This window comes from Trachypithecus francoisi, unplaced genomic scaffold (genome assembly GCF_009764315.1).
Source record: "Trachypithecus francoisi isolate TF-2019V2 unplaced genomic scaffold, Tfra_2.0 Lachesis_group9, whole genome shotgun sequence".
In the NCBI taxonomy this organism is placed as follows: domain Eukaryota; kingdom Metazoa; phylum Chordata; class Mammalia; order Primates; family Cercopithecidae; genus Trachypithecus; species Trachypithecus francoisi.
In genome coordinates this window covers 25,527,032-25,550,254 of record NW_022681474.1, presented here as the reverse complement: position 1 = coordinate 25,550,254, position 23,223 = coordinate 25,527,032, and the positions used below count along the sequence as shown (strand labels likewise).

Genomic DNA, 23,223 nt, shown 5'->3' with positions numbered 1-23,223 from the left:
GCGCGCCCCGGCTCTGGCTGGCAGGGAAGGACGCCCCGAGATCCCGGGAGGCGCTCTTGGTCACAAAGGAGACAAACCCAAGCCTGGACTCCTAGGCTTTCTGGCTAAGCGACCTCGGCCGCGCCCTCGCTCTTCTCCCCTTCGCTAGGGGGCGACCCTACGCCCCCTGCCTCAGGCTCGCCTTCTCCCCAGGTTGCTGGCCGAGGAGGGTCAAGTTCTGTTGAAGGCAAAACAAACTCAGTTTTAGAAGTAAGCCTGTTGCAAAAGTGGCAGGGGTAGCGGGCGGCTTCTTCCTACCTTACCTAAAAGACCCTGGATTTTGTTGAGTGGCCTCGGAGTGGTCTCTAGGCTTTGGCACTGTAGCCTGTCCCATCTCCTTTATGAGGAATAAGCCTGAGTTCCAGGTACCTGATGCTATTGCTGCCGAAGAAGTTGGTCACAGGGCAGCTCAAAAGTAGCCCCTTTCCCAGCCGGTGGAAGCAGAAACGCCCATTCCTTTAGCCCACTAGCCCCCTGCTCCCACAGTACACCGCGCGCTCACTTTTATACACCAGGAATAGACAGGGTAGGGGTGACCTTGGATAAATCAAATGTCGTCTCTGAGTCTTAGCTTTTCCACCTGCAAAGTGGGAACAATTAATACTCCAGGATGTATTTGTATAGGGTGTTTGGAAGGTGGACTAAAAATATATACAAATGTTGCTATGTAGGGCAGGCGACCTAGATGAAGTGCTGTCCTAGAAAGTTGAGGTCTAATCCTCTAACCTACCCACCTTTAGGCTAAATCTGAAATGTAGTTTCTTACTAGAGAGCTATACTTTGAGTCTCTGGTTCCGTTAATTTTTACAAATTCTTTTTAAAGATTATCTATCAAATCATGTACTCAAAAACCTTTAGGAAAAGGTGTAAATAGCATTTATTGACAACGCTTAGAAATAAACCATATCTGGCAATAAATAAGCATGACGTTTTCTGGCCAGAGTTCTCCCAACAACACAGAGTTCAGGAAAATCATAGGCTATTGCATATTTTCAGAAAATCAGGATAAATTATATAAATTATATATTTAAAAAGAAATCACCTATTTCATCAACTCAATAGGATAATAAATAGATAAATAATAAACAGTTGATTGCCATTAGAAAAATTTGATTCTTAAATTACATTTACATTATAGATATTTACATGTACAATATGCACAGAGACATAATCAGATCCTCAGCCGAGTCTGGGACTTCTCAGGACACAAACTCAAATGGTGGTTCGTTTTCTATGTTGTTGAAGGAAGATTTGCTGTTGAGTTTTCTGGGGTCCTCTGGGGTCCAGACTTTGGCTGTTCGGATAATATTTTGTTCCTTGAGTTGTTTTTCATCAGTCCATGAGAGAGAGTGTCCTGCTAGGGGAGGGAGGCCATAATCAGGGTCGCTGGGGGACGGGGACCCTGGACAGGTGAGAAGAGAAAACAGACTGTGAATATCCAACCACATTCCCATTGGTCCCATCAGGTCCTTTAGGACCCTTTCCTGGGCACCTCAACTGAGCAGGTGTCCTCCGGTTACACTAGAACCACCCTCTTCCTCCACACTTCAAGCCCCCACCATCCCCTCCCAGGAATCCGAGGAGCTGCAAGTCTGGCGGGGGCGCGCGCCCTTGAGAGCCGCGGTCAACGTGGCACAAAAAAAGAAAAAAGAAAAAACAAACAAACGAGAAAGGCGAGCTCGCATTCAAGGTTGCCCGTGCCCACCGACAATCCGTCGGTCCGTCATTCGGCTTGGCAGTCAGCTCCCCCAGCCCCTCCGGAGCCTTCGAGTGCCCGTCCCCGTCTACCTGAGCTGGGAAGCGGAAGCACTTACGGGTGCCCCGATGGCAGATGATGACCTTCTGGGCCTGGCTGCCCGGGCTGTCCCCACCCAGGCGCCCGCTGCCGCCCGGCCCCCCGCAGCCTCCCGCGCCACCGCCGCGCAAGGGCAGGTCGGCCTGCACGAGCTCGCTGAGGAAGTTGATGTAGCCTATGGCCAGGCGCAGCGTGTCCACCTTGGAGAGGCGCTTCTCGTAGGGCAGCGTGGGGATGTGCGAGCGCAGCCCCTCGAAGGCGTCGTTGATCGACTGCATGCGCCGCCGTTCGCGCACGTTGGCCGCCTGCCGCAGTTGCTGCAGCTCCGCCTCGGAGCGCACCCGCCGCCGCCGCCGGGCAGCCGCGGCCGCCGCTCCGCTCAGGCCGCGCAGCCGCGCCTCGGGAGACAGTACTGCTGCCCCGGCGCACGGGTAGGCCAGGCACGCGGGCGGCGAGCCGGGCGAGTAAGGGAAGCCGCCTGGGGGCGCCCCTGCCTCGCAGCAGTAGCCGCCGCCGCCGCCGTCCTCTGGCTCACCGGGGCCCCCCGAGGGCGGCGGGGCGAGCGCTAGCGGGGCGGCCGAGGGCGGGGGCTGCAGCAGCAGGCACGCCCCGTCGCGGTAGCAGTAGTCGTGGAGCTGGTGGCTAAGGAACTCCACCTCGGCCTGCTCATCCGCCAGCAGCTCATCGCCGTCCTCCAGTGGGTCCCGGGAAGACTGGTCGGTGAAGAAGTCTTCCTCGTCGAAGTACGGAGAAGGAAAGGCGTCCAGGCCCCCGGGGAAGTGCTCCAGCAGCACCGCGTCCATGCTTGCCGCCGCAGTGGGCAGCCGGACTGCCGGGCTGCGTCTGTTAGTTCTTGGTAAGTTTCTGTGGCCGGCGTCGCCTGTCCGAGCCCCTCCCTCCCGGAGCCCTGGCTGGGGGCAGCTAGGCGGCCGCTGGGCTGCCCGCCCCCGGGCCTCCCTGGAGTGCCCGCGGCCGCTGCGCTCTGGCTGGCGCCCGCGTTGCGCTTGGGAGGGCTGTGAAGGACTTGCTGGAGCTGAGGGCTGGCACGCGAGGATTCTTATAACAACATCCACAGGCGCGTGCCAGGGACCCATCGCGCCAGCCAATCAGAGCGCGGGGTGCCGGCGGCGAGGGGGCCCGGAGGCGCGGCGGTGGGCGGGGTGGGGGGCGTTTTGCTCCCTTTGGGAGCTCCTGGGGTGAGGAAAAGGCGGGGTCGCGCGGCACGGGACTCCTCGCACTTCTCTCCTCCTGTTCCTCTGCCTCTGCGTACTGGATTGTGTACCTGCCCCGCGCGCGGCTCCAGGGGCACCTGCGTACCGCGGTGCCCGCCGCCTACCTGCCCGCTCTGAGCAACGCCGGGTCTTTCTGCCCTGGGGCTGGGGTAGCCGCGCGCCGCGTCTACAAGCAGCCAGAGAAGCTCCTAGGGGTGCGCGCCGGTGGCCCAGATGGCGAGAGCGGAGGCCGCGCGGCAATCCTCCTCCTCCGCGGCAGCCTGGGCAATCCAAGGGTGCTGCCCTCAGGGGCCAGGTGGGTGCATTCCGCCACCCCCTTATCCGAGGCGCGCGGGGCTCCGGCCTGGGTTCCACTGGGGGCTTCTGTCGCATCTCTGGACTTTTCAAGGGCTTTTGCACAGTTTGCAGAGTATATGCGGGTGGCATTGGAAGGTGATCCGGACCCACTCCCAAGGCGTTCCAGACGCAGCACGGGGGCTGGGAGCGCACCTATGGGACGCCGCTCCGGAGCCTGGCTCCGGTGCCTGGTGCCCGTCCCCAGCGACGTCGGCTCAGTGGCAGCCTCTCCTGCCCTCCCTGGCCCGGCCCGGAGAAAGGAATGGGGAGACGGGAGGGGCTGCCTCTGAGAGCAGCTCAGCAGGGCGCGTTTCTTCTAAGAGCAAATCTAGACCCTAGGGATTCTGAGCAATAAACCGGATACAAAAGGAGTCAATTGAATCGTCTGCTCCGGCGCAGTCCGGAGGGAGGGCATTGAAGTTAAAGGGCAGAGTGTGAATCGTTTTCAAAGCCCGAGTCTCTCACCTTTCTGACTGGCCACCGGGACCATCCCTGAATGATTTGTTTTTTTCTTTCTCGACCTTTCTTTTCTGAAACACACACACACACACACACACACACACACACGCCACAAAACGTGTGCAACTCTGCCCCAAGACAGACTTAATCACAGACTGTGATGCAACGTGAATTCCTCCTTTTAAGAGCAACAAAGAAACACTTTCGAGGTCTGGGCAATTCCGGTTAAAAGCCAGGCCGCAGCTTCCACCCCAGGAGAGTTCAGAAGCGCGGCCATCCTGCGTCTTCTCCCTACAGAGGACTGAAAGGAGTCGTCCTCCTGGGCCACTTCCTTTTTCAGGCACTTGTCTCACTAGAGGCTTCTGTTGGGTATTCAGACACCTCTCAAATTCCAAGTCAATCCTCTTCAGATTAGTGATTTAAATACGATTCTTGGTTTTAGACATTGCACTGTAATTAACTGAATTGAGATCAGAGTTAAACCAAAAGATACATAAGGTTAGAAGGCCAGAGATTGCCTTACCTTGAACTGCCAACGACCGCAAACAATTTTAACCCAAGGATTGACTGGTTTTCAGTAGTTTTTTCCTGTCTTAGTTTCTCAGCCTTCGTAGTGAAGGAGTCGTTCACTATTTGCATATCCTTAAAGGCAAATATGGACAGGTTCCTGGTGATAGAGCCGGAGCTGTGATTCTCTGCAAGTAGATTTCTCTTTCTGACCTCAAAGGAAGGGAAAAGGGTGTGTGTGTGTGTGTGTGTGTGTGTGTGTGTGTGTGTGTATCAAGGCCAGAGATCTAGCCAGCTAGTGGTGTGCACCCTCCCTTCCTCACATAGACTAAAACTAAGTGGAAATATGCCTGTGCCCATGGGGCAATGTGAGGACATGCAAGAGTAGCAAATTACCCAGCTTCAAAGCCTTATTGGAAATACTGATAACTATCCACTGAAGAGAAGACTAGAATTGAGCCTACAAAGTCTCTTTTCAAGAGATTGGAATGCTTTCTCTGGTGGCTCTCTAGACTGGTGGCTCTTGAGAAACTATGTGTCATAGACATGTGGATAGGTGGAGGACTGGGAGACAGGGGAGTGAGTGTGAATATATGGCTATCTGTTTTTTCTTTTTTGGGGGGGAGCATGGAGGTTGGGGGATAAAGTCTCGCTCTGTCGCCCAAGCTGGAGTGCAGTGGTGCGATCTCGGCTCATGGCAACCTCCACCTCTCAGGTTCAAGCGATTCTCCTGCCTTAGCCTCCCGAGTAGCTGGGATTACAGGTGCCGGCCACTATGACTGGCTGATTTTGTATTTTTAGTAGAAATGGGGTTGCACCACTTTGGCGAGGCTGGTCTCGAACTCCTGACCTCAAGTGATCCACCCACCTTGGCCTCCCAAAGTGCTGGGGTTAGAGGCATGAGCCACCATGCCTGGCTATATATGGGTATCTTTTTATTCAATGTGATTTTAGCAATCCACTTCCACAGAAAATCATCTGACATTTTTGATGAGTTTGCGGAAGGAGTTACAGAAATTCACCTTAAGCATCCAGTGAGCTCATAGGACATTTACTGCTGGTACGAAGCTTATTGTCTTATGAAGGGGGCAGAACTAGCATTCAGGCTCTGGGTGGCTCCTAGGGGTGCATAGATGAGCATGGGGTAGGAAGAACAGAAAATGTACTCACTTGTTTCAGACATAGCCCTTCCTACCCTTTCTCCTCCTCCTCCTCCCTCTGCTGCCCTCTAAGTTTTTAGAGAATTGCTGGCTGTGCATACTGGCCTTGTTGAGAATCTAGGACAAGGCCTACAGACAGTGACACTGTGTCACACACACACACACACACACAGGCTTTAAGTAAGACATGATCTTTCTTTTCTCTTAAAAAAGAAGAAAGACTTCTCCGCTAATAAAGGGAATTTTCTCTGGGTCACTGGAGGTCATGACCATGTGGATGGCTGCCCTCTGCCACTGGAAGCAACAGGTTGGATGAGAGGACTGAAACTGAGCCTTATCTTGCCAGGCTAGAGGCCCCCCTGCTCTCATTCCAGTCATGCCCTCTGCACCCCTGGATCCTCTGGGCAGTTGGGGAGCCTGGAAAGGGGCTTGGTCACAAGGCTCCAGGAGTGAGAGAGAGAGAGATTGTCCCCATGTCCCCTCACCTTGTAAAGAGCTCTGCCTCATTATAGAATCGTATCTCATCCCCTGTGGTGGGCAGTAGAAGGAGCACTTGGTTCTTTCTAGTGCCAATCCCTGGTGAGACCTCAAGACTTTTTCAAGTCTTCAGCACAGGCTCAGTGCCACCCTGTTGCCCTGGGCCTGGCAGATTCCCAGGCTTCCTTCCGGCTGCCCATACATCTTGCCCCATCTCCTAGGTTCTCAGCTGAAGGAGAGCTTCTGGCCAGGGCCATTGATGTTGAGCCTTGGTCTCATCTCTCTGTCTCTGCCTCTCTTTCATTATTGTTTTTAGAAACAGAGTGTCGCTCTGTCACCCAGGCTGGAGTGCAGTAGTTCGATCACAGCTCACTGCAGCCCTGAACTCCTGGGCTTAAGGGATCCTCCCCCCTCAGCTCCCTGAAGAGCTGGGACCTCAGATATGAGCTCTCTTATGCCTTCTCTCTCTCTCTCTCTCCCCCCCCCCCCCCCATCTCTCCCTTTCAGAAGTCTTGGGGACTTGAATATTTATTCATTTGTTTCTCATCAAACATTTCCAGAGTCTTTTCCCAGCTTCTAGGAAAAATGACTAGAGGGTTAGAGCCCAGATCCCTGGCTTTGTCCAGGATGAACTTGGGGCAAAGGCCACTCATGAAGAATGGCACCTCCTGGCTCTCCATCATCAGCTTCCCCATGGAACATTCTCATAGTGCATGATGCTGGGTGTGTATCCTCCCTTCAGGAACCTCACCCTGCAGAAACCAGGAAGCAGCTGTCTCACCCACAGTATCCCACACTCCTCCTTAGTGTCTGAAAGCAGGTACTTGTGGAAGTGGCTCACAGTCTGTTCCTAGCTTGAGAAAGGGTCCATGTTAATTCCTCGTGGCCCATACTGTTCCCTCCCCCATCTCAGAAACACAGAGGTGATGGCAGGTGGGTGGTTTCTCCTCTCCTGTGTCCCTGTCACCACTCCTTATCTGAGGTATCTTTCTTCTCCCTGCTTGAGTGGCCAGGCACCCTCATTGGTCCACTCTTTATCCCTGTACTCTTAGGAAAAGATATGGAAAATATACTCACACGGTTCATGCTGAAAGGCCTCTGAGGCCCAGAGACGTTCAGAGGTTTCCCTAAGGTCACACAGCAAGTTAGTGTCATTTTTTTTTTTTTAATACAGATTTTTCAAAAATAGAGACAAGGTCTGCCTATGTTGTCCAGGCTGGTCTCTAACTCCTGGCCTCAAGTGATCCTCCCACCTCAGCTTCCCAAAGCGCTAGAATTACAGGCACGAGTCACCATAAACAGTCAAGTTAATGCCAGTCTTACCCATCTCAGCCCAGTACTGGCTCCACTGACTGCTGAGAACAGATTCCTGCCCTGCTTCCCTCACACTTCAAAGGCATATTTATACTTATGTGCAGTGTTGTCTAGGCTGGTCTTGAACTCCTGGCTTCAAGATATCCTCCCACCTCAGCCTCCCAAAGTCCTGGGATTACAGATGTGAGCCACTTTGCCCAGCCCCCGCTTTTTTCTGAAGAAGTTGTTGAATGTAGTTGCTTTAATATGATTTTCACATGCATTAGCTCATTAGCTCCTAATACAGAACTGTGAGATGAACTGGGCAGGTATTGTATTAAACTTTTATTTTTATTTCTTTTTTCGAGACAGGGTCTCACTGTGTCACCCAGGCTGGAGTGCAGTGGTGTGATCATAGCCCACTGTGGCCTCTAACTCCTGGGCTCCAGGGATCCTCCCCACTCGGCCTCCTTAGTAGCTAGGACTACAGGTGCACACCACCATGCCCAGCTTGGGCAGATTGCTTTTTATCATTCACAAGTGGAAACAGATTTAGAAGGGCTAACTGGCTTGGAGTGACATGCTGGCACCATGGAGCCACAGGTGGAAATAAGTGGGTTTCTAGCACAAGGGAATGGGGATCTCTTGGGGGAGGGTTTCCTAAGAGACGTTCTCCACTCAGTGGCTGCTCAGCCTAAAAACAATACATAAATAAAACTGGGCTGTCTCCCACTGACAGTGAGGGCAGGAGGCGCATATCTGTGGTAAAACACAGAGAAGACCCACAGGCTGAATGCCCAGCCCCATTCCTTCTTGCCTTTGCATTTCTCCTTGTTAAACATTAACCTTTAAAGTGAGAACCACCTAAATGCTGATATAATTATCCAAATAAGCGTTTTCTGTCATGCCAGGGTTTATTTGATGAATAGCAAAGCTTCTGAGCTTTGTCCTTCGCTTTCGTTAGTTGACAAGGTGTTTGAAGTTTAGTAATGTAAACACTGCAAGTCATTATTACTGGATGTCTGTATCTTGGCCTCCAAAGTGAGCAGTGGAAAGAACAACAATGAATTTAATAGAAACAAAAAATTGTTTCTCTGTCTGTTTCTTATCAAAGCTATACATGTTTTCTGTCTTCATGTCCTTTGGTAGGGCCTTAAATGAACTATGGTGCATCTGTATAATGGACTCTCCAGCAGCCACAAAAAAGAAGGTTTTTTATTTTTTGATTTTTTTTTAAATTTGGTGATGTGAAATATCTCCAAGATGTATTGTTAAGTGAAAGAAGCAAGAGTGACTAGTATGTTCCTTCTTGCATTTAACAAAGAAGACAGGGAATATATTTAAGCATGTTTGTGTAGGCATCAAATATCTCTAGATGGGCAGGGTGCAGTGGCTCATGCCTGTAATCCCAGCACTTTGGGAGGCTGAGGCAGGTGAACTACCTGAGGTCAGAAGTTTGAGACCAGCCTTGCCAACATGGTGAAATCCTGTCTCTACTAAAAGTACAAAAATTAGCCAGATATGGTGGTGCGTGCCTGTAGTCCCAGCTTTTGGTGAGGTTGAGGCATGAGAATCGCTTGAACCGGGGAGGTGGAGGTTGCAGTGAGCTGAGATGGAGCCACTGCATTCCAGCCTGTGCGACAGAGTGAGACTCTGTCTCAAAAAGAAAAAAAAAAAAAATTCTAGATGGATACCCAAGAAACTGATGCAATGATTGCATCAAGAAAGGAACTGAGTGGTTAGTGGATAGAATTATTGTATACTCCTTTGAATCTTTTGATTTTTAAAATATGTGAATGTAGATGCAGGATTTTTAAATTTTAAAAATATTTTTACTTTTTAATTTTTATGGATACATAATAATTATACATATTTTTGGACATGTGACATTTTGATATCAGCATACAAAGTGCAATTATCAAATCAAGGTAATTGAGGGTATTCATCACCTCAGACAATTATCACTTCTTCATATTGGGAACATTCCAGTTTTTCTCTTCTAGCTATTTTGAAGTATACAGCCTACTTGAGTTTGAACTTGGCTGACTTTTATATTTAGTGGGTTCATGGTGAGGCCTCAATAATAGAGGTTAATTGACTAACCGAGTGGATAAGGTAGGCTTCACCACAGCAGCTTTTAGAAAGTACCGACTTCTGGGGGGGCATGAATTTCTTTTTTAAAAAATATTTTTTTTGTATATTGTATTTATTTTGAACATCCTTTTTCGAAAAAAATATTTCAATAGCTTTTGAGGTACAAGTGGTTTTTGGTTACATGAATGAATTGTATAGTGGTGAATTCTGAGATTTTAGTGCACCTGTCGCCCAAGTACTGTACGTTGTACATAATGTGTAGCTTTTCATCCGTAGCCTCCCTCCCACCGCCCCACTTCTGAGTCTCCAAAGTCCATTTTATCACTCTGTATGCCTTTATGCAGGAAATTTTTTAAAAGTTAATGAACTTATTCTTTTAAGAAAAATTTTGGAGTTTATTATGTCTTTATATAAGCCCTGGAGGAGCCCTCCAGAGATCCGGATCGTAGCTTGTGCCATTTTAAAATATCAGCAAGAACTAGGTGGTAGGTGGGAACAACAAGGGCTCGCAGGGGCTGCCAAGTAACCTTGGTGACTCCCTTCCATAATGATCTAAAATGGATAGCATTGGATGAAATGCTTTTTCTTGTATGAAGTCAATGTCGAATAAAGTTTAGAGAGATTCAACAATGTAAAACACATTTAAGATTACTAAATACTCATGAAAACCACTACATTTTCTGCATTGTCTGCAATGGCACAACCTACTGGTGACTACTGTTAACATTTTGGTCTCTTTTCTTCTGTGTATTTCTAGTTCTATATGTTACAGTTTTCACTGGACAGCATCTCATAATTTCTCCATCTCTTTACTGGCAGGCTTTAATGGTGGCATGATTCTTCATCACATGGCTTTACTGTTGGGTAATTTCATGTTCACTGAGCGCCACTCACTTCATCTGAGAACTCACAATTCAGTTCATGCTTTCTGTATCTCTTTGACTGCCTTTGTATTCTATTTGTGGTCTTTTTTTTTTTTAGTAGTAGTATTCCTCTTGTTCCTTTAAAATCCTGTCTAGAGCAAAAAACTCTTCACCTTCTGGGTTAATCTGTGCTTGAAGAAACATATGCCAGACCATACCTGGTTCAAGCACAAAAGTGCCCAATGTTAGCCAAGAAACATTAGGTTTTTGGGAAAGCTGCCTGAAATCTCAAGTGTACAGTTTTCCTACTTATGCTTTTCAAGAAATAGGCAGCTGCATGTCCCTAGCTATGCCTCTGCTCCTGCATATGCAAAAAGAAATTATCCTAATATTACCTCATTGGGTTATTGTGAGGGTTAAGTGAGTTAACAGATATAAAGCACATCAACAGTGCCAGGTACATAGTAGTAGTTGCTTAATAAGTTATTTAGTAGTAGGTGCTCAATACATGATGGAATGGATATGTGTAAGTCATCATGAGAAGTGGGAGCCTGCTTAATCACACAGGAGTCATCCCTGGTGTTGGCCACCCCATCCTACCTCCTGGATTCATAGTGGAGACTATCAATGACTATATCAACAACTACTGAGTTTAATTCACTGTCTGCACTGGAAGATGCAGCACACTTCTATCCAGCTATTCGCACGACTTTTGGAGCAGTCAGGATTATATCTAGTTACAGCTTTTTGCTAATACTCCTGGCTTTAAAGTGGGAATCAGAAAAGTAGTTCATTGGCCAGGCATGGTGGCTTATGCCTGTAATCCCAGCACTTTCGGAGGTTGAGGTGGGAGGATCACTTAAGCCCAGGAGTTGCCTTGGCAACGTAGTGAGACCCCAACTCTACAAAAATTAAAAAAGTTAACTGGGTATAGTGGCACATGCCTGTGACCCCAGCTACTCAGGAGGCTGAAGTGGGAGGGTGGCTTGAGCCCAGGAGGTTAAAGCTGCAGTGAGCTGTGAATGCACCACTGCACTCCAGTATGGGTAACAAAGTGAGATTCTGTCTCTTAAAAACAAACAAACAAACAAAAAACAAGGCAAGATGCTCAGGATGGTGGGCGGCGGGGGGGGGGGGGGGGTGTTCCCACAGGCCAATCTTTTTCATTTCTCCTCTGCAGTGTCCCTCTCCAAGTCACCAGTTAGACTGATTCCAAGACTCTGAGTGCAGGAGTCCAGGAGGAGACAGCTTTCCCCCTCTAACTCCCTCACTCTCCCCAGCCCTGCAGAGAAGCCAAGGGTGCTTGTTTCACTTCTTATCTGAAGGATAAGCCAGGCTTGTTATGGGACACGGTTGCCTCACAATCTGCTCATTCCTCTGTAATCAGTGAATCGTATTTATAGCCATTTCTCTCTTCATAACAAGGGGACTCTCCATTACTGGGATTGAGTTTCCTGGCAGGACCTATCATTGGACCTCTCCTTTCCATGGGACTCTGATTTTTCTGGATCCATATTTCTTCAATGAAAGCTCCACAGTTTTATTACAACAATTTTTAAATTTTGTGACATCATTTAGATGATAACCTTTAAAAATAATGACAATGAAGTATGGGCGTCTGCTGGAACATCTAGATGAGCACCTTAGGACTTGGTCCTACCATGGGACATGGGACCTGAATCTGGGCTGCCATTCATATTTAAGATTGAGGGTGCCAATCAGGCAACTTTACTTACTGCAGGCTAAAGAAAACACACAGAGATTGTGCTTGTGCCTAGAAAAGATGAAATAGCTGCACAACAAGCTAGACAGATAAAGCTAGCATGGTAGTTTAATTAAACTGGGGTAGAACTATCCCGTGGCACACAATGGACTGAAGAGAGGAACTGATACCATGTTAGCTTTGTAGGTGGCGTATGTCACTATGACAGAGTCATATTATCTATCATTAAGTCATATTATATTAAATATCATATTTAATGCTGGTTAATTTGAATTTTGTTAATTTGTAAAATAAACTTTTTCATTTTAAATTTTGTTTAGCTTTGTAGTTATCCAAGAGCAGTACATAGAGTTTATTCTAATGTTCTAAGTATTTGTGAATTACTAATTAAGTTATTAATATGAAATTACTTAAGTACATTACTTAGTTTCATATTAATATTTATTGAATGTGACACTGAGAGCCCATAAATGTTTTTGTTGCTGTTTTGTTTTCCATGAATGTATAAATTTCTTTTTGTGCATGTTAAAAAATGTACCCAGTGTATTACTACAGTCTTATTTGTGTGCAATGTAAGTAATCACTATGGAGATTTTATACAAGTACATATATATGTGTGTCTACAGGAATATACACATATGTACACGCATGAATATCTATACATATTGACGTCAAGATTGAGAAATACTGTTCCAGATGATTACCAAATACAGACGTTTGGCTTCAAGAGGTAGATAGCAGAGAGGAAAGAGGACAGGAGAAGAAAGTAAAAAGGAAGTGAAGTAAAATAAGAGAGAGAAGATGCAAGAGGAAGAGTTGGAAAGGTAAGAAACACACATGAAAGGGCAGAGAATGGAAAAGCATGGACATTTGACCCACATCATCTGAATTCAGATCCAAATATCTGCTCAAATGTCCTTATAGTCGTTTGTTCCTGGATCAACTATTTAATCTTGCTTAGATTTAATTTCATTGGCTAGTGAAGGGGGAAGAAATAACAATGTTTACCTTAAGGATTGTTGTGGAAAGTAAAGCAAATGATTTATGAAAAGCATCTGATACGCAGCAGGCATTCAATGAATGCCAGTTCCCATCTTGCTTCCCCTACATTCAGTGGCTAATGAATACGTTTTTTTAAATCAAATGTCTATAAAGTACAGAAGAAAAAAGAAAAAAAAGGCATGCATGAGAAGTGATATTACAGAGGTTCAAAGAAGAACTGGAGGGCCCTCTTCCACTGGTATCTTTCACCTTGAGCCTTGATTATCTGTATCAACTTAAAAGTTCTTTTTTTGACTATACACCTTGCATTATTTTGGATAAATGTTCTGCCTTCTGTAACAAATGTCTGAAGACAAGGGTGATTAAAATATAACATTTATGTCTGTCTCATGTAATAGTTTAGCATAGGCAATCCAAAGTTTATACGATGACTACATGGGTTGGAGGTCCAGTTTCCTTGCAGCTTGTTGCTCTGAAACATGCTCCTGAAACATGGCTTCCATCCCTGAGTTTAAAATGGCTGCTTCTACTCCTACCATTGCTGCATCCCAGCCAGCAAGAAAAAGGAAAGGACACACTTTCCTTCTTTCCTTTTAAGAACACATGACCTGAAGGCTGCTTACATCGAGGCTGGTCACAGTCAATTGGCCTGAGCCATCACATGGCCACATCTAGCTGCAAGGGATGCAGACAAACAGTCTTGAGGTTGGTAGGCATGTTTCTAGTTATAACTTAGAATGTTATCAAAGAAAGAGAGAAAAGTAGTGTGTGTTGGGGAGATGGAGATTAGCTGTGCCCAACGCACCTTATCACTACCAGTTTTGAGTATGACCTCTTGAGAATATATGTATATTTATATATTTTAAATTGCACACAAATAGGACTGCAGTAATACATTGGGTACATTTTTCAACATGCACAAAAATAAATTTTAAGAAGGTGAGTAAAGATGTAAGTTCTAAAATTCTTCCTGCACCTCAGTAGAACATCTTACTTGCTTTGGAAACTACTACTCTATATAATGCTGCACAGTCACTTAAGTTTGTTTTCTTTTTGTTTTGTTTTGAGACAAGGTCTCACTCTGTCACCCAGGCTGGAGTGCAGTGGCATGATCATGACTCACTGCCTCCTCCATCTCCTGGGCTCAAAGAATCTTCCCATCTTGGCCTCCCAAGTAGCTGGGACTAGAGGTACATGTCACCATGTTGTTCAGACTGGTCTTGAACTCCTGGGCTCAAGTGATCCACCCACCTTGTACTCCCAAAGTTCTGGGAACAGAGGCATGAACCACCACACCCGGCCACTTAGGTATTTTTTTTAAGCTGAATAATCTTGTTGTTTTCATCATTATATATGAAGCTGTAAACACAGAAATGCTGAGAAAATGTCAAATCATGCTGTTTTAATTTATTTATTGCTTTAAGGAATATGTTTTGAGCATCAACTATGTTCAGGTGACTGTGTTATATATGTGGAAATACAGAGATGAATATGTGCAATCTCTGCCCCTTAACACATTCTTGTAGTAAAGAGAGGAGTAAGTAATTATGATCCAGTTCAGTGAGGGCTATACTGAGGTATAAGTCGGTATAAGAATGAGGGGACAGGGAGAGCTTCAAAAAAGCAACAATGTTGGCCAGGCACGGTGGCTCATGCCTGTAATCCCAACATTTTGGGAGGTTGAGGCAGGCAGAGAGGTCAGGAGTTCGAGACCAGCCTGGCCAACATGGTGAAGCCTAATCTCTACTAAAAATACAAAAATTAGCCAGGCATGGTGGCACGTGCCTGTAATCCTAGCTACTCGGGAGGCTAAGGCAGGGGAATTGCTTGAACTCAGAAGGAAGAGGTTGCAGTTAGCTCAGATTGTGCTGTTGCACTTCAGTCTGGGCAACAGAGCAAGACTCCAACTCAGGGGAAAAAATAAAAGGAACAATGTTGAGCTAAGCCAGTCCTGAGGAAGCATGACCACAAGAGGAGGGGCAGAAATGTGCTTCTGGGAGATTGAACATATTTACAAAAGCCTAGAGCTGTGAATAGCCCATGGATATCCCCAGCAAATCCATGAGATGTTAGGGGCTCAGCCCCAAGCACAGCCTGGGTTCTGTACCTTCCAGTGTGCCTTTTTGCATCTCCTTTCTTAGTCTCGCCTCCACACCCCAGCCCCATCCCAGGCATGGAGTGGCCTCATGGTGAACACATGGATGCCCCACCAAGACTTGTGTCTTCAAAGAATGCTCAGTGCTCCAAATTATCCTTTTTGCCCTCTTTAGAAGCCAATTACTTCAGGGCCATTGGTCTCAGTTAGAGGCCATAAAGGAAAACATCTGCTCCTCTAAGGTATGAGCAACCACATCATTCCCTCCCCAGCATTTGATTAGGATTCTTGAAAGGTAATGCCATAAATCACAGGAAGGGATTTTTTGAATCTGGCATTTGGGCCTTAGTGCAGTCATTTGAAGGTATTTCGGGGGTAGACAGAGATTTCCTTGTGTCTACTGAATCTCACTTTTATTTAGCCTTTACCGGCTCTAGAAATAGATTTCCCTGTGTGCACCTCATGGTAGAATGTCTTTCTGTATCCTAACACACTCCTGATCCTGGCTTTTTTTCTTTTTCAGAAGCTTGTTATCTACTACACCTGAGTACAAACCCATTGTAGAAATCCAAGATGGTGCTAGGAATATATGCAGAGACTCCTAAAAATGTTAAGAGATGTCCCAGATGGAACCAAAGCTGAGAATGCATCATCTGTTATATAATATTTCCCTGCTCAAATTTAAAACGATGTGAGAGATTTATGTTGTCATTGGCCTTAGAAGTCTCCAGGACTTAGAGAGTACATTTCTTCTTCAGCTGGACAAGTTTGAGCAGAGAAGAAAGGAAGGTACAGATAGATCATTTTATACTTTCTGGATGCTTTACAAAAAAAAAAAAAAAGATTAACCAGGAAAGCTTCCACCAAACCTAGGCTTTGGGGGCCAGTGGAGCAAACCATAGATACTCTAGTTCTTCCAGGCAGATGATAGCTTACACTTCTCTACCCTCTTCAAGGTGAAATGTGGCCATATGACATGCTCAGCAAATGAAAGATGTGTGAAAATGACATGGTACCTCCGGGAAGAAGCTTTAAGAGCCAGTGCACAGTTTATCTCTTTGGCCTCCATATTCTATACTGATTGTAGACATACATCTTGGGGCAGAACATCTGTCAGCTGAGGACCTGGAGTGACTCTGATGAACAAAGTTCCCCTGCAAACCTTCATAGAATGGGTAACCTGGACCAGAAATAAACTTGTTGTGTGAAGTTGCTGAGATTTGGGGGTTGCTACTGCAGCAAAACCTAGCCCACCTGACATACCTAGGTTGGTGCATGTAGTATTCTGCACCTAGTGTCATTGCATAGAGACTCAGTACATTTGTGGATTTGTTTACAATCTTTTGGCTTTAAGTAGTGGAAGCCAATTTGAACTAAGTTAAACTTTAAAAGGGGGATACATCATGGGATACAGAGCATCTCCTAGAATCTGATAGCAGGAATGTAGTGAGGCCTCAGGAGGCAGCAGTGCCAAGTGTTGTAGAAACTGAAGATTCTCCCCTGATATCTAATTTCTCCTTCCTTTCGTAATGGCACTTCAGGATTTTAGCTGGGCACATAGCTACCCAGAATAAAAACTACATTTCCTGCTCAGCATGGCAGCTCAGTGTGGCTATGAAACTAATTTCTAATTAATGGGTTGTGACCAGAAATGAGGCCAAGCTTTGGGATTCAATCTTTGAAGAGGAAAGACATGTCCTATGTTGTCACTTCCTCTGTTTCCACTGGTTGGAAGGCTGAAGCAACGGGAGGAGTTGGAGCAGCCGCTAAGAACCATGAGTTGAAACTAAGAACTACATGTTGAGGATGAGCAAATACACAAAAGGAACTGAAGTCCTCCATATCATTTACAGCCCATACCAAGCCTGGAATACCTATCCAGCTTCATTTTGTCTTTATGAGAAATAAATAAACTTGTATCTCACATTTTAAAACTTTTTAAAATAGAGCAGCTAAACTTGTATACTAGTCAACACATCATGATCTAGAAAGATGCCTGGACATTGCCTCCATCTTTCCTGTGCTTCTGTTTCCTTCTGCACATATTCATCCTTTTCATTTTCTATGGATCAGCTTTCTCTGATTTCTAGTTATTTCATAGAAAACGTGGCTGCCTCAAAGAAGCACTGTGTTCATGTATGTAACACACATTTATTAACCACCTGTTCTGTGCTGGGAAATATCTCTTCTATGTACTGTTCTGTCTGTTGCTAGCATTAAACACTAGCAGAACACAGATCCTTTTTTCCGTGGGGCATACAGAGGAGTGAAAATGAGGAGTAGAGGTAGACAGTAACATGAAACAGAATGATCATCTTGAAATTTGAAGAAATAAAAAATTTTATTTAAAAAAGAATTTTGTTAAGGATGAAGTAAAGAGGGATGCTAAGGATGGAAATGTAGATGGGATCTAGATCAAAGAAGACCTTGTAAGCTGTGTTATGGAGATGGGCATCATATAGATAGTCATTTCGAGACTGGATAAACCTTATAGGGGTATGGAAAGAAACTATCAGAACTATCATCTATATTTTTATCTTTTTTAGAAAAATTGTGTGTCTTATGCATTATTTGTAATATATATAACTGATTTGTATAGCAGTACATGTTTATAACTTACATATAATTAATTTGGGAATAGAAAACTGACAAATGGTTTTACCCAGGGGGATAGCATGATCCACTTTACCAATTACAAAGGGTGTTTGGGGCTACAGTGTGGAGAATGGATGGGAAGCAAGGCAGGACTACAGGCAGGGAGACTGAGCAGAAGGCTGTGGCAGCAGAACAGCTGGGATATTGTGAAGGACTGAACTAGGTGGTGACTGGGCAGACTGGAGAGAGATTTTGGAAAGAGCATTACTAGGACTTCTGAACTTATTGAATGCGGGACTTGGAAAAAGAGAGAAGGAAAATATGATACTAAGGGTTCTGCTTTCCCATCAGGATGAATGGTAGGCCTGTTACTGCAATTTTAGGCAAACTAAGGTCTGTAAATTGGCCCTACATTGAGGGACATGGAAATTGCTGGTGAAAATGATTAAAAACAGTTTCAATGTGAGACTGGGGTGCAGAGTGATGAAGACTGAATAAAGGCAACGAACTTGATTGAGACACCTATCTGGGAGAACTTATTAAGAGGTAGAGTTGTGAACGTGATAAGAGAAAGGTCAGGGGGTGATTTTTTGTTATTTTTGAAGATGGGAAAGACTTTCACCCTGGGAGGAATCTATTTTCTCCCCTTTATTCTTCTCTCAAACAATCCTTTTCAGACACACATTCATCTTCCTTATCCTTGGCCAACTTCCTTATTCCTGGACCAGCTTCTCTATTACTTTAAGAAAATCATTTTATTTTATCTGGTCAAAAATGAATCCTAATAATTGATGACGCATATAAAAGTAATGACGGTGGTGGACTTACATTAAGGGAAAGGCAGTTTCCAGCTAATATTAGACAAGCTCTAAAACTTTTTGAAGTTCCCTTTAGACACACCCCACATTTCTGTCTCCTTAATCTTTTCTTCAAGTTGGCCCTGAGTATTATTAAACGCCACTTGTTCTTTTTTAAATTGTCTTAATATCATAGCAGTATTTCTTGTGCTATTTTTCTTTTTCAGTATTTTCGCCGTGTGAAGGCTTTTCCGGGCTTGCCTAGGGAGTAAACTCCATTCACAATATACTCCCTAAGGAAAGAAAGCAATTCAAGGTTTTGCTTTAAAAGCCAGCTTGAGGGGTGGGGGTGGGGCGGGGGGCTCAAGTTCTTGGTTTGTCAGGTCTTCAGGGCACAGACGGGTACAGGAGTGACCCCCTAAAAGCATAGCTGTTGGTGCAGCCCAAAGAAGCTAAGGTACCTTCCGTGGTTTCTTCTGGACAGGGAGTGACTGTGGCTTTGGGAGAGGTCAGTGAGGGGAAGGCCACACTGCTGTTTAACCAGGAACAGCTGCTAAATGAGCCTGGGCTCAGGCCCTTCTTTGCACAGGAAGACAGACAAGGAGAGGGCAGGCCTACCTGGAAAGTTCAAGTTAAATCCTGGCAGGCCTCTGGAAGCCCAAGCAGCCCAACGTGTGGGCAAAATGTTTCTTCCCCGGCACACCGCTTGCCTCCCCGGAGAGGTTCAAGCCTCCTGTGACCTCCTGCTGCCCTTAGTCTTGAAACCAAACCGGGACTGGGCAGCCAGGCCCCTGCAGCTTTTTCTGTCCCGACCCATAGGACGTCCGTCGGCACCCCTGGCTAGCTGCTATGGCTGCAGAAGAGCAAGAGCGAAACCGCGCGAGTGGCAGGAGCAGGCCAGGCCGGAGGCCCCTCCCCGACCCCCTCTCTGGCGGCCTGCCCTCCCCCTCCCGGGGCGTTTGTATAGCAGACACCTGCAGCACGGGCTCCCGACACAAGGCGCTGGTACCTGAGCCCTTGACTGGTAATGCACCATAAACGGCTCCTTTCAGGCCCTTTCAGAGTGGGAGCGCGGAGGTCACCGTGTCTACAAACCCCTCTGTGTCCGCCACGTCTCCTGGGCCCCGGGCGCGCAGGCCTCCAGCCGCAGAGCACGCCTGCCCGTGGGAATCCCAACACTTGTGCTCCGCGAGGCCGGCGGGGCGGGGGCGGGGGAGTGGGACCACCCGGCCCTCCCCAAGCCCGGCCTCCTCCGCCCTCCCCGCCGCTCGTTCACAGAGCGCGGCGAGTGGAACGAATTGGGTGCGCCGTCCTCAGACGCTCGCGGAAATCAAATGATAAGGCGAGGTGGGACACCCGCTCTCCGCCCCGCGGCCGACGCCCACCCCACGGCAAAGGTATCACGCGGTGTGTCCCGCCTCCCGGTGCCGCGAGAGGCGGGATGACTCTGCCTGGGCCCCGGCGCAGCCAAAGGCCCGGCTCGGTGGGGCGCGATCCCAGATCGGCGCGCACAGCCCTCCGAGGGCCAGGTTGGATTGGGTGCGGTTGTACCTGTGGCGTGGGTGGCCCAGTGACTGCGACCCGGGCCAGTGCTGTCAGCAGATGTGCACGTCCTGGGCGGGGCTGGCGGCCGAGTGTCACTAGTAGCGGCGGCGGCAAGGCAGCCATTCGCCGCCTCCCAAGCCCGGCGGTGCGCGCAGAGCTTGGAGCACTCGGTGCTGAGACGCGAATGTGTATAAAGAGAAAAGTGTTTCCAATGTTTCCCCAAAATGGGGAATAGGGAAGAAGGACAAGTATCATGCGAGACCGCCACGGCCACCTGTCTTTTGCCGACCATGCTGCCTTCTTTTCCGGTGGCCTGGCTCTAGGCACCGAAAGGCGGGGAGAGGGCGCCGCGCCCTAGAGCCAGCCGTGCTCGGGGACCGCAGGCGGCGCTGGCCCAGGCCACCCAAGTCCAGCAGATGAGCCCTTGTCCTGCGGGGGACCGGGCCGGAGGCCAGGGGGACGGCAGTGTCGCCGGAGGGAGCGCGCAGTCAAAGGGTGGTGCTCCGGCCCCGCGCGCCCCCTCCCGGGTCCGCGGGGAACCCGGGTTACCTGGGGAGCCGGGCTTTGTCGGCCACGCTGGCTCTCCGAGGCCCCAGAACTAATTAAACGCCTCTTTTGGCCGAGGGAAGCCTTGCGCCGGACGGGGGTGGGGGCGTGTGGGGGCGGCATGTGGGCATGGGAATAATCAGCCCCATTCTTGCGCTTGTACAAAACCCGCGGCGCAGCGAGAAGTGAACAGCGGCCGCCTGAATGGCGGTTTCAAAAGGCGACACCTGCAAGCGCGGCCGGTTGTGAATTGAATTGAGTCAAATGCGGCGCCCGCTCGTACCTGAGCAGCGAGCTATTAGTGTCAGGCTCTCCCGGTCGTCCGGGCCGGGAAGCGCGCGGCCCGGCCGCCCGCGCTGAATGCGGCAAGCTGCGGCGCGGCGGCTCCATGGGAATGTCGCCACTTGTGCTGCTAGCGGTCGGGAGGGGGTGCGCTGCCCTTTCAGAGACAGACACAATTAGGCAAAATGCTCAATGAACATTATAAATGACGTGCGATCGCTCTGCAGATTGCCTGGCAAATCAAATTATATGGTCGCTCGCGGGCAATTTCCATGTGCTTTTAAAACTTGAACAGGTATTCGCCCATTTAAAAAAAAAGAGGGGGAGGGGGGAGGCGACTCAGGGATTCCGGAAAAAAAACAAGTGAAAGAGTCGGTGTTGAATATTCACATGTCCCCTTTGTTGGCGACTGACTTCACAATGGGCTTGGAGAGGGGGTGCGTTTGGACGAGACACATTTTTTACTGTCTTCCATGCCGCAGAGGAAGGCACCAGAAGTTTGCATTTATTACAACTCACAATTACAGTGGGACTCCCTTTTTTCTTTTAAGACTAAAATACTTCTCATAATGAATGACTTGAAAGCTACTGTCATTCTAATAAGATGGAAGAAACATTCTAATCAGATGGAAGCGCGCCCGGGTGCACTTGGGGAGGAGGCGGAAAGAACCCTGCGCTTCTCCCTGGCACCGAGCATTAATCCCGGAGGGAGCTGGGGAAGCTGGGGCTCCAAGCTCTGCACAGCCCAGACTCTGGGCCTCAGGCGCGGCCCTGAGGCTCCCCAGTTGTCCTTCGGTCTCCCTGCGGTCCCCCAAGTATCAGGAGGAGCAGCGGCACAGGACCAGTGAGAGAAGAAGCGCTGGGTGCAGTGCACCCAGGGCGGCTCCGGCAGTGATGCTGGCACCGGCACGGGCACCCCTGCCGCCCTTGGTCTGCCCCAGCTTGGCCCTGCGCTCTGCGGCTGCGACCCTCGGAGGAGGGGGGCAGCTGGAGGCACCCGGATTGCGCGGACCCCCGCAGAGGCCAGGAACCGCGCCTCAGGGAGGGGCTGTCATTGAGCAAGAGCAGAGTCGATTCTGGCTTCAAAAAAAGGAAGCAAGGAAGCAGCAGCCATCCGTGGCCTCATGCGCCTGCCGACCTCTATCTCATTTTCGATTTTCTACTCTTTTTGTTTCTAGATAATTGGGACGGAGGGAGGGGCGAAGAATTGCAGATCGTGGTGACAGTTGGTAAATATATGCATCTTAGTGAGGAAAGATAAGGAGAAGAGAAGATTGGAAATCCAGCTTTGGGGTTCGTCTTTGTCGGTGACTCACTGTGTTATCTTGGGCAAGTAGCTTAACCTCTTGGGCTCAATTTTCTCATCCATGAAATGGGAACCAATGTCGGATGTGTCTTCCTCGCGGGGTTGTTTTCATTAGGACTTTAATTGGGAATGACAGTCTTTTGGGTAGGTTGTTTTTGTGTGCCTTGAAGTCAAAAACTATGCATAAGCCCCAGGGATAAAAACCTCCGTGAGAGGACAAACCTCAGAAACTCAGAGACCTGAGCACTGGTGTTCCTCCCCTTCCAATCCTTGAGCAGGAATCGCTCCTTGTTGGGACTGGAGGAAAGGAATGCTCTTCCTAATTGCTTCCCCGTGTAAAGAGGGACTGGGTCCCTCAGGAGTGAGGAGAGCAAAACTCAACCAACATGCGGACCATCTGGTAGTGTGTGTGTGCGCGCTTGCGTGCACGTGTGTAAGGGGCTGGGTCTCCAATAGTTGGACATTTTCATTTCTCCTTATCTCACACTTTTCCTGCTGGTACCAATGACCACTTCGTGAAGAGCAATGAATGAAGCGCAACTCATGAGTTAGGAAGGTGAATTTCATTGAGAAATAACATTTTTTATTGCAGTTCTGGGCATGAGAGTCCCGGAATGGCGAAGGTTCTGGGAGCGCCGCGGAGCCAGGTGCGCTGGCCTTGGTGCTGAAGGTAAAGGCCTAGCCTGCGGAGGCGACCGCCTCAAACCATGGGCCATCTGCTCAAAGCTAAAAGCAAGGGGATCACACCTTTTTAATACCTCCCGTCCAGAGTGTGTGCTTGTTTCCGTTGGGGGGGTTTAGGGGGGAAGGGTATGTGTGTGCGCGCGCCCGCGCGTGTGTGTAATAAAAAATAACATATGAAAGCATAGTGACATTGTCTAATAAAATTTAGTTAATTGAATGGACATTTAAATACCTTTCTCTGAATCTGCTCCATAACTTACTTATTCAATTCCATGTGGGAAAATTTTTTCTAAATAATAGTCATACAATGTCTTAAGGATACCTGTTTCTTACTTTCTTTTCATCGTCTGATCTAAACATTATAGTGGAGAAATTTCAGCCAAGAGCAAAATT

The 23,223-nt window shown here is 48.0% G+C and overlaps 1 protein-coding gene across 2 annotated transcripts; it reads right to left on the bottom strand.

Annotated features, from left to right (window-relative positions):
• Positions 1–897: 897 nt before the first annotated feature.
• Positions 898–2,859, bottom strand: PTF1A (pancreas associated transcription factor 1a). Of its 2 annotated transcripts, none has more exons than XM_033208730.1 (2): positions 1,854–2,859; positions 898–1,441 (listed from the first exon to the last, which is right to left on the bottom strand). In XM_033208730.1, the coding sequence occupies exons 1-2, from the start codon at positions 2,635–2,637 to the stop codon at positions 1,239–1,241; spliced, it is 987 nt and encodes a 328-aa protein (XP_033064621.1). In that variant the 5' UTR covers positions 2,638–2,859; the 3' UTR covers positions 898–1,238. The 2 variants fall into 2 exon arrangements, with proteins under 2 accessions (XP_033064621.1, XP_033064622.1); XM_033208731.1 differs by having other exon boundaries at positions 898–1,393; positions 1,854–2,856.
• Positions 2,860–23,223: the final 20,364 nt, after the last annotated feature.

Coding starts and splice junctions, on each gene's coding strand:
- PTF1A (XM_033208730.1), bottom strand. CDS start 2,637: ATGGACGCGGTGCTGCTGGAGCACTTCCCCGGGGGCCTGGACGCCTTT. Junction 1,442..1,853: donor CATCTGCCATCGGGGCACCC/GTAAGTGCTTCC, acceptor TCACCTGTCCAG/GGTCCCCGTCCCCCAGCGAC.